General features: G+C 41.2%; 1 protein-coding gene across 1 annotated transcript; it reads right to left on the minus strand.

Annotated features, from left to right (window-relative positions):
• Positions 1-12,802: 12,802 nt before the first annotated feature.
• Positions 12,803-13,663, minus strand: LOC111896723 (uncharacterized). The gene has a single exon (XM_023892705.1). The coding sequence runs from the start codon at positions 13,661-13,663 to the stop codon at positions 12,803-12,805; it is 861 nt and encodes a 286-aa protein (XP_023748473.1).
• Positions 13,664-14,262: the final 599 nt, after the last annotated feature.

Raw genomic sequence — 14,262 nt, forward strand, 5'->3', positions numbered from 1 at the left:
GGTCGACGAAGTTGGACTTTCGGTGGACCCTCCACCTCGGTAATGTCGAATTCATCATTGAGGTCGAGACCAAAACCCGCGTCCAATTTGGAAGTTCTTGGTCTTTTGTTGGAGTCGGTGGTCGAGTCTGAATGCGACGTCTCCGGATTAACAACCCATTTTGACCCTGGCGACAAACTTCCCACACTTTTTGGTGGCCGAATGGTTTACCACTGTTGGCAACTTTGAATTGGTAGCACGCGGTTGATAAAATTTTGAATTCGTTGCAACCACTTTTCTACATATTTTTAAGATTCTCAAATATGCCATTAAACTTTGTGCAAGCTGCTCATAGATCACACCATTTTTCATTGATCGCGTCGTACGACCGATCCGTTTGCCTTCCTAGTAGCGCATGAAAGTGATCCAAAACACGATTCCAAAAACTTTCTCTGGATTATGTGTTGCCTTTTCTCGAATCATACGATATGCAAATCCAAGCTTTTGCTAAAGCTTCCCCCTCTTCTTCATTCCAAGCCACTGCTTTTCCTTTTCCTTTTGGTTGCCTTCTTCGAGATGGTTGTGGTGTTTCTTGGACCAGTTCGTTGTCGTTGTCGAGGTTTATAGTTTGGGATTGAGATAATGGTACTTGAGATGATTGTGTTTGGAATTTTTATGGTTGAAATTGTTGAGAATATAGAGATATATTGATATGTTGTGAATGCTTGATTGTATTCAATAATGTACACGCCATTTATAGGCAGAATACAAAGGTTGTGTAGATCCACTTTTACAGGAGTAAGTATAGGAACTAAACTAAATGTAGAAGACTAAGTAATTACAATGTGATTATAATGATATAATGAATTAAGATGGGCTAGTGGACTCGGTGGGTCCATTATCCTTGATACATCCCCGCAAGATGAAGGATTCATCGGATACTCCGATCTTGGATCGATTGCACAAAAACGGAGCTCTAGATAATGGCTTGGTGAGCATATTAGCTAGTTGGTATTGAGAGTGAATGTGAAGAACTTGTAGATGACCACTTGAAACTTGTTCTCGCACAAAATGATAATCAAGAGCTACATGTTTCATGTGTGAATGATACACATGATTTTCACAAACGTAAGTAGCAGCAGTGTTGTCACAAAATAAAGTAGGCGTTGTTTTGACTATGATACCTAACTCGTATAGTAGATTCTTTAACCAAGAGAGTTCTGTCACTGCATTTGCTAAGGCTTTATATTCCGCTTCGGTGGAAGAACGGGATACCGACTTTTGATGTGTAGATCGCCATGAAAAAATGTTAGATCCAAGATAAAGAATATAAGTAGTTGTTAACCTACCTGCATTGTTAACACCATCCCAATCGGAATCAGAGAAGGTCGTGAGTGTAAGAGTAGAGTTACGGTTGAGGAAAAGTCCATAATGAATTGTGCCTTTGAGATAACGAAGAAGTCTTTTGAGAGCTAGTGAGATTGAAGTGGAGCATGCATGTACTGCAAGAGTTTGTTTATAGCATAGGAGATGTCCAGGCGAGTAAAGGCTAGATATTAAAGAGATCCAACAAGCTTGCGGTATGGGGTAGCATCAATGGTAGGAGTAGAGTCAATTGCGACAAGTGTTTCAGTGGCACTGAGTAGAGTAGTAACATCTTTAGCTTCATCCATATGAAACCGTGTAAGAATGTCATTAATATGACGATGCTGAGATAGAAAAATACTGGAGGTGGTAGGAATGACTTCAACACCGAGAAAGTGGTGAAGCGAACCAAGATCTTTTAAGGAGAATTTGTTGCTTAGAGCGGAAATAAAGTGAGTTAGAAAGGTGGAGTCATTGCCAGTGAGGACTATATCGTACACATAGACTAGGAAGTAGAGTATGGTATTGTGATTGTTGTAAATGAACAGAGAGGCATCGGCTAAAGATTTGGTGAACCCGAACTGAGTGAGAAAGGTTGTGAGCTCAGTGTACCATGCTCTGGGAGCTTGCTTAAGACCGTAGATGGATTTTTTTAGTTTACAGATGTGATGTGGGAATTGGGAATCAATGTCACCGGTGGGTTGAGTCATGTAGACCTCTTCATGGAGAGTGCCCTGAAGAAAGGCGTTGTTGACATCGAGTTGTCGTAGGGGCCAATTGTTTGATAGCGCAATAGAGACAACAGTTCGGATGGTGACATGTTTTGTGACTGGACTAAATGTGTCAAAGTAGTCTTTGCCATATTGTTAGTGAAAACCTTTGGCAACCAAGCGGGCTTTATACTTGGCAATGGAACCATTAGGATTTCGTTTGATTCAGAAGACCCACTTACAGCTAATTGGAGTGTGAGATATGGGCGGAACTAGCTCCCAAGTTTGATTCTGTAAGAGAGCATTAAATCCAGAATCCATGACATTGTATCATTTAGAGTCTTTGAAGGATTGAGTGTGAGTTGTGGATTCAATGGTAGATGGAAGTGGGTGGAGTGTATTGGAGTTGATAAGATTAGGGTTAAAGAATTTAGATTTTGGTTTGCAATTTCAAGGAGGTGGGAAGGGGCTGGTACGATCATTGTGAGGAGGTGAGGCTAGGATTTGAGGTTATGGAGGAGGTGAAGGGGTTGTTCTAGGTGTTTGCGGGGAGACCGGTTCGACGAGTGGTGGATTATTGGGTGTAGTAGGTGGTGTAACAGGAATGGTAGTGGGTGTGACTTGTAATGGTCGGCTAGGAGCAGAAGGTGTAATAAGAGGAGATGTAGTGGTGAGTAGAAAGTCATCGGAAGTGGGTAGAGGGGGAGTGATGTCGGTGGTAGTAGTTTTGTAAGGGAATATGTATTCAGTAAAAAGAACATGGAAAAAGTGATACAATTTGTGAGTGGCAGAATCATAACATTTGTAGGCTGACTTTGAAGTGGAGTTACCAAGGAAGATGCATTTGGTTGAGTGAGGGTGAAGTTTTGTGGCGGCGTAAGGTCGTAACCAAGGAAAGCACAAGCAGCCAAAAGGTTTTAATTTGGTATAATCTGGTGGGGTATTGTGTAATTGTTGATAAGGGGATCGATTGTTCAGAATGGGTGTAGGCATGCGATTTATGAGATACGCTGCAATTTGAAATGCATGAGACCAAAAGGTCAATGGTAGATGGGCATGATGAAGCAAGGATAGGCCGGTTTCTACAATATGGCGGTGTCGTCTCTCGGCGACACCATTTTGTTTCGGGGTATGAGGTGGATTTGTAAAGTGAGATATGCCTTGTTCTTGTAGGTATGAAGTAAGAGCTACATATTCACCTCCATTATCGGTAAAGAAAGAGATCAAGGAAGTATTATAATATTTTTCAGCCAATGTTTTGAACTTTGGAAATATGGGAGAGACATCTGATTTATGTTTCATGGGGAAGAGCCATGTGTATTTGGAATAATAGTCAACAAAAATAACATAATAGGTAAATTCATCATTTTATTTTTGGACTGGACCCCAGACATCTGAGTAGATCAGTTCAAGTGGTTTAGTGACAGTGAAGGAATTACTACTAAAAGGTAGCTTATGACTTTTATTAATAGAGCATGCATCACAATGAAACAAACTAGCAAACACTTTATGAGAGTCTAAATTTAAACTATTGAGAAGAGTCTTGAAAACTTTGATGGAGGGGTAACCGAACTTGTGATGCCAAGAGAGGATGGTATTGGATGATGGCGTGACAGAGTTGAGTTGAGAGAGGCGTTTGAGTGATTGGATAGCAACATAATAAGCATCATTGACGTTCACTCCCCGTATTAGACATGCCCCCGTGCGAAGATCCTTAACCAAAAAATAGGAAGCAAAGAATTCAACAGAAACTCGGTTAGCTTTACAGAGTTTAGCAACAAACACAAGATAATTTTTTAATTTAGGAACAAAGAGGACGTTATTGAGATATAAGGAAGGAGTGTGAGTGGGAATGAGTGTATGACCAGTATGAGATATATGCAGAGTTTTACCGTTTCCTAATACAATTTGATCGGGTCCTCCATATTCTGAAAGGGTGTGAAACGAAGCATGATTGGACGCAACATGATGAGACGTTCCGCTATCAAACATCAATGGAGGTGTTGGTGATGTGGACGTTGCTGTAGTAATGTTGACTGTTGGAGAAGATGTTGTCATAGATAGAGTAATATTGTTTTCTTTCAAGAAACGTGCTAATTTCCTACATTCTTTAGTATCATGGCCAGGAATATTGCAATATTGATAGTAAGATGAGCTGCGATTACCATGCTGAGGACCATTGTTACCATTGGATGATCCTTGAGAACGAGAGTATCGAGGTCCATAGTTGTTGAACCTGTTTGGTGATCGGCTGTCATAGCGATTGACGTAGGAATTCTTTGGTCCGTACCTTTGTTGCTATTTCTACGTGTTGTTGACAGTGGTGATGAGTAGGGTTGATTGGGTTTTCTTGAGTGTGCGTTCATGATCAACAAGTTTGTCAAAGAGATCAGGGAATTTGATGGTGGTATCTCTGATTTGAGTGCGCCTGAGATATGGGCATAATCTTCTCCAAGTTGGCCCAAGATGTGGACTATTAGATCTTCTTCCTCCACCGGGCTTTGGGCCAGGGCTAATTCATCATCAATCATCTTCATCTCATGAAGAAATTCGGCTACTGGGCGGGAACCTCTAGGGTTGTTGGCAAGTCTGGATTTAAGCGAGATGATGCGTGATCTAGAGACACTAGCATAGCTGTTAGTGAGATGTGTGAAGACTTAGCGGGAAGTTTTAGCAGATGAAACAATTGGTTGGATTGTATCAGAGCAGCTTCCAAGCAGGGCTCCAAGTATGATATGATCTTGACGGTACCAAGGTCTATACGTTGGATTGGCTTTGGTGGCATCGGTGGCCAGAACTTTTGATGGAGCTTCTTCAGATCCATCTACATAGTTGTCGAGAACCAAGCCTATGAGAGTAGCCATGACTTGTTTTCTCCATACGGGAAAATTTGTAGCTGTAAGTTTGATAGGAAAGTGAGTGTGAGAGGTAACTTCAATTATGAAAGACATGATCGTGAATGATTAGGGTTTGGAATGGATCGAGTGTGGTTCAGAGGAGCTCTGATATCATATAGAGGTATATTGATATGCTGTGAATGCTTGATTGTATTCAGTAATGTACACGTCACTTATAGGTAAGTTACAAAGGTTGTGGAGATCCACTTTTACAGGAGTAAGTATAGGAACTAAACTAAATGTAGAAGACTAAGTAATTACAACGTGATCATAATGATATAATGAATTACGATGGGCTAATGGACTCGGTGGGTCCATTATCCTTGATAGAGAAGGCTGTTGTTGAAAACCTTGGAATTGGGGTTGAGTGAGTTGGGGTTGAGTGAATTGGTGTTGAGTGAATTAGGGTTGAATGAATTGTTGTTATGGTTGTTGTTGTTGATAGAATTGTGGATTGTATGCAAGGTCAGTGAATAAAGGTTGTTGTTGGATTGGAGAGTTTAACAATTGCATGTAACTTTGATAATCATTTGGGGTGTTTGGAGTGGGTGCGGTATTTTGGTTTAGGTCCATTTTTGAAGAAAATATAAAGAAAATAGAAGAAAGTTTGTGTTTTAGAAGTGTAAAATATAGGTAAAATTTGTAGTGTATATATATATATATATATATATATATATATATATATATATATATATATATATATATATATATATATATATATAGGTAAAAGATGTAAGAGATGTTATTTAAATTCGAAAGTTTAATAATATTTTTTAAAAGATGGATTGAACGGCCAAATATGCAACCGTTACTTCCCTCCCTTCTCTCCCATCTTCTGTTTCGTTGTCTTCGTGCGTGGAGGGTGCTACGCCACAAGCCACCTACGTGCACCTGGGGCGATGTTCACGCGTAGGTTGGCATGGCAACTCATCTCCCACACGTAGCTTTCCCTTCCATACCGGAAGGCCTTATCCTAATATGCTCTTATTGACATCCATAATCATTTGACTTCTTTCATTATTCTAACAAAAAATGAATCCCCATTGGAGAGTTTGTATGTGCGCCTTAATTTCCGATGTCATGTTTTCACTAGAGGAGTTTGTTTGTGTATGTTTGATTTTTTTTATATAGCTTGGACACCAAACGAAATTATTTTCCAGAATAAACAATCTGGCGCCGTCGTTTTGCACAGATATACACCTAGTTTTAGATGGGTTAAGCATGACAACTAGGCTAAAGAAACAAGTAGAAACTAAGTATCTAATCCATATATACAAAGAGAGAAAAACAGGAAAACATAATCAACACATTTAGTCTAAAACATTGTCGTCATTAAATGATGCACATCCCGATGCTACTTCAATTATTGCATTCAATATTGAAGATATTTGCTCTTCTTTTTCAAGTCTATCTGTTGCTTGGTTGTTAGTGGTAGTAGGTTGCTTGTTAACATGATCAATGATAGATAGCGTCAGGAGTAGGGTTCCAAGTGTCTCCCCCTTCTTTGAAACCAAAGGGAAGACTGAGTTTTTTCGTTGAGTTATATCGGTCAGGGACAAAGTCGCCTCTACTAAATTGTTAGAAAACATATCGGTGAGTTGAAAGACTAAAGTGGCATCGGGCATTGGATATTCTACTCTAACAGTCTCCTCCCACAAAGGCATTCTTAAATTGGTGGTGGCTTTTGTCTTATGCACGCGGCTTCGGGTATTACTAAAGCATTTCCATACGGTGATTTTCGGCCTTATTAGAAATGATCTTTTACAATCGGAAGCAAAAATTATGGTGCACTCCAGAATCTCCTTTGTGTCATCCATCTTTGACAAATTTGCGAATCCAAATAGACATATGGAAACAAAGTCAGAAACGTACAGTAAGAAAAAAAAAATTCCTTTGATAGAAAGGAATTAAATATTGAAAAGTAAGAAAGAAGGAACTGTAATCTTCAATTTCCTTTAAGCTGGTAAAAGAACTAAAGAGAAAATCTAAGTGAGGTCAACAACAAAATGATAAGTATTTTATAAGCAGAATGAGAATTATATAGACTTTCATAATGAATAGAATATTCTTAGGATGATAAACCCATAAAGTGTTGATATATGTAATGTTAACCATTAGGCATGCATTCTCTATAGCCGGGGATATTGTTTTAAATTTAAAATGTGAAACTCCAAAAACATGAAAATAATTTACTGTGTTGTGTTTGTAGGAATTAATTCCCTTGAGAATGAATATGCAGGGGAGAAGTGCTATTGCTTTGGCTCCAAGTATCTTAAAACTTACAAAACTTGAATTAAAAACGTCATACATATAAGACCCTATTTATGTAAGCAAAACAGGTGCTGTGATTGCTTTGAAAAGAAAGGAAGAACAGAGTAGAACAGGGGATTAATTGCAAGGGTATTTTGGGGCAATTTTCTGCTGTATTCAACTGATAAAAAGACTGCAACATACAACTCTTTAAATAATAAAAGACTTCCAATAAACTAGGACCATGACTACCACTATTTCAATAACCAACGGGTTACTTGATGACTAAATCAAATAAAACCAACGGACTAGGAAAAATAAATGACCAAGTCTTCTGTTGCAAGTTTGGATTAAAGTCCAACATGCTCCCCCTAAATCCGAAATTGCATTTCCAACACCTTTGACTCCCAAAAGTTCCTTCATTTCATTGAATTTGACCCTTGCCATTGCTTTTGTTAAGACATCTGCACGTTGTTCTTCAGACCTGACATACTTCACGATGATCTTTCCTTCCTCCACACATTCACGTATGAGATGGAACCGAGCTTCAATGTGCTTGCTTCTCCCGTGAAAAACGGGGTTTTTCATCAATGAAATCGCAGATTTGTTGTCTACATAAAGAACAACCGGGTCAACTTGACGTTTGGTTAGATGATTGAGTAGTGCCCGTAACCAAACACTTTGACATGCTGCAGCTGTAGCTGCGATGAACTCTGATTCGCATGACGAGAGTGCAACACTTTTCTGCTTTTGTGAGCACCATGAAATCAGGTTGTTGTTGAGGTAGAATGCCATTCCACTTGTACTCTTTCGATCATCGATGTCTCCTTGCAAACTACTATCGGTAAAACCTGTCAATGCCACACCTTCTTGTTGTGAATATCTGAGACCACAATGAATAGATCCCTTCACATATCGCAGAATATGCTTCACGGACTGATAATGTTGGGTTGTGGGTTGCTCCATGTACCTGCTCACAATCCCAACAGCATATGCGAGATCGGGTCGGGTGTGAAGGAGATACCGTAAACTGCCAACAATACTTTTAAACACGGTTGGGTTTACGGGTTTTCCCTCACCATATTTGCTAAGCTGCAGCTTCTGTTCCATTGGTATTTTGGTGGGATTACAATCTGCCATTCCAGCCTTCTCTAGTAGTTTCTTTGCATAAGTGGATTGGCTCAATGAAATGCATCCGTTCTCCTATTTTACTTCAATACCCAGGTAGTATGAAAGAGGCCCCATATCACTCATTTCAAATTGACTTTGCATCTGTTTTTTAAGCTTTCCAATTGCACCAGCATCGGTACCTGTTATTATCATGTCATCGACATAAATGCCGATAATCAAGACTTCATCACCAATATGTTTGGAGTACACTCTATGTTCCACTGGGCAACGACTAAAACCAAGAGTTTTTAAGCTCTTGTCTAATCGAGTGTTCCAAGCTCCTGGGGCTTGGCGAAGGCCATACAACGCCTTGAATAACCTGTACCCCTTTGAAGTTTGATTTTCCTTCACAAACCCTTCAGGTTGGGTTACATAAACTTCTTCCTGGAGCTCCCCATTAAGGAAGGCTGATTTCACATCAAGGTGATGAACCTCCCACCCTCTCGATGCTGCAAGTGCAAGCAATAACCTGATTGTTTCCATGCGAGCAACGGGAGCGAACACTTCTTCAAAATCGACACCGTGTTTTTGAACATATCCTTTCGCGACAAGTCGGGTTTTATGCTTGATCACATTACCCTCAGAATCCCTTTTTAGCTTAAATACCCACTTCAATCCAATCGGCTTGTGACCGGTCAGTAGGTCGGTGAGTTCCCCGGTACGGGTTTTTTCAATTGCTTCCCACTCGTTCTTCATTGCAGCCTGCCATTTAGCATGTTTCACAGCATGTGAATATGTTGTAGGTTCGTCTTCATCTATGAAGTACAACTGATCATCATCAAGATCCACTCTCTCGGACCGAGCATAGACATCAGCAAGTGATCTGTACCCTCCTGGCCCACATTCACTTGAGTCGCTAGTTGGGGAGTCACCAAAATTGGGTGAAAGGGAGTTGCTTCCTTCACTTGAATGAGTCAAAGGCATGTCGTGTGCATGTAAATTCTCCTGTAAAGAGTCACCTGAACGAGACCTTAGAGTGTTCAAGGGTGTAACAGTACCAGATGATTCCATTTCTGATTGTGTCTCAAGATTAGGACTCCAATAATCAATGCTATGCACTGTGAACAATGCAAACTGATTAGAATTATTTTCTTCTTCTTGTGACCAAGACCAACTTCTCTCCTCTTCAAATTTCACGTCCCTACTGATATATAACTTCTCAGTTTTGGGATCATATAACCCGTATGCTTTGGTACCAGGTTCTATGCCCAAATGAATCACCATTTGACTACGATCATCAAGCTTTCTTAAGTATGGCTTTGGGACTTTCATATGACCTACACAACCAAAAATCTTTATGTGACTAACATTTAGCTTCATACCTGACCATGCTTCATATGGGGTACAATCATTCAATGCTTTAGTCGGAAGTCGGTTCAAGATGTGCACAGCATGCCTCACAGTTTCACCCCATAAACTCACTGGTAGAACCTTACTCTTCAACATACTCCTGGCCATTTCAACAATGGTTCGGTTTCGTCGCTCGGAAACACCGTTTTGTTGCGGGTTGTACGGTGCGGTAGTTTGCCTTGCAATTCCGACTTGTTCACAGTAATTTGTAAACTCATGTGACATGAACACTCCGTGTAACGACCCAAATTTTCACGACCAAAAATTTTGTTTAAAAATATTACTTTAGAAAATATTAATAGCTAAAAACATCGTTTGATCAACCATAACATAAAGTGAACCATGTCTGAAAACCAAAACATACAACCAATCAAAATATCAGAGTACAAATCCCAGTGAAGCTCGTAAATGCGGAAACCAGAGAGTGTGTGTGTGTGACATGCTGCTACCGCGCCGGCTCCTTTCCCCTAGCTGAGGAGGTACCTGAAACCAAAACTGAAAATCGTAAGCACAAAGCTTAGTGAGTTCCCCCATCGTACCACATACCATACAAACACATAACATACTTACTGCCAGGCTATTCTGGGGTGCCTGACTACCCGGTACGGTCGTTCTGGGGTGCCGTCCTACCCGTGTCAAGCCATTCTGGGGTGCTGACTACCCATGTCAAGCCATTCTGGGGTGCTGACTACCCATCGGTCCTAACAACCGATCTTCGGGGACTAGTCCCCTCTTACTACCTTTATCTCATATAACATAACAAGCCAGCATGCAATCATATCATCACGTACTGTCAGACATATATGGGGTGTCCGACCTACCCTTCGGTCCTAACAACCGAACTCTACAACTATCACATATACATATCATGCCAGCATACAACATATCAGGTAGTAGCAAACCTAGATGATATCACAAAGACAACCATCTAACATACAACTCCTACTGGTGGGCCGGCATTGTGGCCGTAGACCCACCGCTACTGGAAGGTAACTCACCTCGAAGTAGCTGCTGATCTGATCGGGAACTGACTGCCTACTGCTGCTGCTGCTGCTCCGGAAATCCTCCGGCTGCAATTCCCACAACATACTCAATCAAACACTGCTCACTGACCTTTGGGTAAAATGATCATTTTACCCCTGACCATGCCCTAAGTCAAAGTCAGAGTCAACTTTCAGTTGACCCGACTCGTCGAGTTGGCTTTCCAACTCGCCGAGTCACCACCCAAACGATTGACCTGGATCCCGTTCCTACTCGTCGAGTTAGGCGAAGACTCGACGAGTTCTCCTTCTAAACTGATATTCAAGTCCTTCATCCTACTCGCCGAGTTGTATGAACAACTCGTCGAGTTCATCTTCATCCGATGAACACTTATGCTAAGACTCGCCGAGTTGTATGAACAACTCGCCGAGTCTGTTCTTGATCTAAGGAGATTGTCTTGAACTCGCCAAGTCAGGGCATTGACTCGCCGAGTACCTCCATAGATGAGTTTAGCTTCCGACTCACTGAGTCACACCCCGTGACTCACTGCTCACTCGATACTACGAAAAGGGGACAAACTCGGAGACTCGTGAACAGACTCGCCGAGTCGTTTCCATGCACCCACTAAATACACAGATTTGCTCGATTCCAGTCCATGCCATTCATAGATCTGGACTTCTAGGACACGAATCACACGTAAAGTTTCCAACTTTACGTGTGGATATTCACCAATATGGATTTTAGGGCTCAAAATGCCTCATAAGGGTAGATCTAGGGTGAACAAGCAACATGGGGCCATAAAGCTAACAGATCTGAGCTCCTGGAGCTCAATCTTGCTTAGATCCAGAGGCCAAACATCTTATTACGACATATAATGCACATACAAGCTTGGGGATTTGTCCAAGAAAGACCTAAATGAAGTACTAAGCATAGAATCATGGGGAAAACAGGTTATACCTCAAAGGAACTGCTGGAAGAACACAATAATGTCTGGATGGCTTCCCTTCTTCTGGATCTACTTCCTTCCTCCTTCAAAACCTTCAAAAGCACACAACAAAGCTTCAATTGTTCAAAGAACAAGCATAAACGAGGGTTGGGAGCTCTGGGGAGAGAATGGGGGATGGCCTGGGGCGGAGGTGTTGCTTAAATAGGGTGCAAACCCCTGAAACCTAGGGTTTCATCCAACAGGTGTGACTCACCGAGTCCAGGATATGGACTCGCCGAGTCGACAACTTAAACGTGTCCCGGGTCCCGCTTCTACTCAGCGAGTCGGACCTGTGACTCGCCGAGTCCAAGGCTAAAAGAAGAGAAATACTCAAATAAGATTTACGTACCAGGAATCAGGTGCTACACTCCCCCTTGATCGGTTCGTAGTGTTTTGATCCTTTGATTGGCTTGGTTTTCAACTGCTGCTTGATATTTTTTAAATGCTTCATCTTTGTTCTTCAACAGGTAAACCCACATAGCACGGATGTAATCGTCAACAAGTAATAAAAAAAATACTTGTTTCCACTTTTTGTTGGTGGTGAGATTGGTCCACAAAGGTCAGCATGAACTAATTGAAGGGAGACCGTGGATCTATTTTGGGATTGAGACTGGAAAGGGTTCCGGGTCTGTTTCCCTACCAAGCATCCATCACAAAGTTGATTTGGATGATGTATTTTGGGAAGACCATCTACAAGACCTTTTGTAGCCATAGACTCCATAGCACCAAAATTCACGTGACCGAGATGGGCATGCCATAACCATGCAGCCTCATCCAACTTTGCCATTAAAACACACATTTTCACATTCTTCAAGGGTTACTTTGTATAACCTGTTTGGGGATTGACTTGTCTTTATAAGAAGCTTCCAATGCCTGTCAAATACCCATAATATTTCCCCATCCATGAAAACCTTATTACCGCCTTCTGCAAGTTGACCCAAACTTATGATGTTATTGCATAAGTTTGGTATGAAATACACATCTCGCAACAGCCTTTGTTCGCCATTTTTACGCTGGAATAGAATTGAACCCTTGCCCTCGATACGAACCACAAAATCATCACCAAACTTCACTCGACCCTTGATGCTTGTATCCAAATCTCTAAACTTTGATCTCTAACCCGTCATGTGATTGCTAGCGCCATTATCCAAGCACCACAAATTGGATTTGAAAGACTTATCTTCTTGTGGCCGGAGCTTTGGGTTCACATACTTTTCATGTAGCAACACTACATCAGAAACCTCTTCCATGCAAGCTGCCATGAAAAGAGCGGGTTCATCTTCATGAGTATGTGCCAAGACTGCTTCCTGTAGATTTCTCTCACGTCGAGGCTTACGACACTGTGATGCGAAATGTCCGATATCATCACAGTTGTAGCATCTAAGTGTGCTATGGTCACGACTCCCACCAACACCTCGTCCTTGTTCACGATTTTGTTGATGTGAACTGTTATGTTCACGATTTTGCTGATGTGAACCGTTATATCGGCCACCTCTTCCGCTACTTGTTCTTCCTCGGCCCCTACCTCGTCCTCTGTTAAAATTCCTATTTTGTTGTTGATGGTAGGATTTACCACTAGAAGACGAATCTCCTTCTTCCTTTTTCTTACTTCTTGATTTCCATTCCTCTTGAGTCAGGAGTAGCTGGGTAGAGACGTTATCAACTTGCCCAAGAACACACTCCTCATGAGCTTTAAGTCTTCCTACCACCTCTTCGACCAACATCGTGTCGAGATCACCAAATTGCTCAATAGTAGAAGCTATGTGTAAGAACTTCGCAGGGACTGCTCTTAGGAATTTCTTAACCACATATGACTCTTTTATTGTTTCTCCCAAGGCTCTGATGTTGTTTACAATGTTGTTCAACTTCATTGCAAAATCATCAATACACTTTGTCTCCTTCATCATTAGACACTCGAATTCTGCCTTCAATGTCTGAATCTTAGCATTCTTCACACGATCAGCACCCAAGTACATTGTTCTCAATGTCTCCCATGCCTTTTTTGCGATTTCTTTTTCGCCAATGATAATAACATCTCTTTTGGGATACCTTGATAAATGGAAGTCATTGCCATCTTATCCTTCCTCTCTTCCAAAGTTGCTTTCGGATCTGAGGGATCTACCGCGTCCCAAACTCCTTGGGCTTGCATGAAGACCTTCATTTTTATGGCCCATGCGGTGTAGTTGTTCTTGGCTAACATCGGGTAATGAAGAGTAATCTGACCATCTTGCTTCTTTCCATCCATAGGGGTATTACGGGGCATGTATTTTGGCATATACCAGCTTCAAACTGGAGAGCAACCTAGTATGCTCTAATACCACGTGTAAGCAAAACAGGTGCTGTGATTGTTGTGAAAAGAAAGGAAGAACAGAGTAGAACAGGGGATTAATTGCAAGGGTATTTGGGGGCAATTTTCTGCTGTATTCAATTGATAAAAGACTGCAACATACAACTCTTTAAATAATAAAAGACTTCCAATAAACTAGGACCACGACTACCACTATTTCAATAACCAATGGGTTACTTATTGACTCCTAAAAATACTGATGACTAAATCAAATAAAACCAACGGACT

The sequence above is a fragment of the Lactuca sativa genome, chromosome 3, assembly GCF_002870075.4.
Source record: "Lactuca sativa cultivar Salinas chromosome 3, Lsat_Salinas_v11, whole genome shotgun sequence".
NCBI classification, from domain to species: domain Eukaryota; kingdom Viridiplantae; phylum Streptophyta; class Magnoliopsida; order Asterales; family Asteraceae; genus Lactuca; species Lactuca sativa.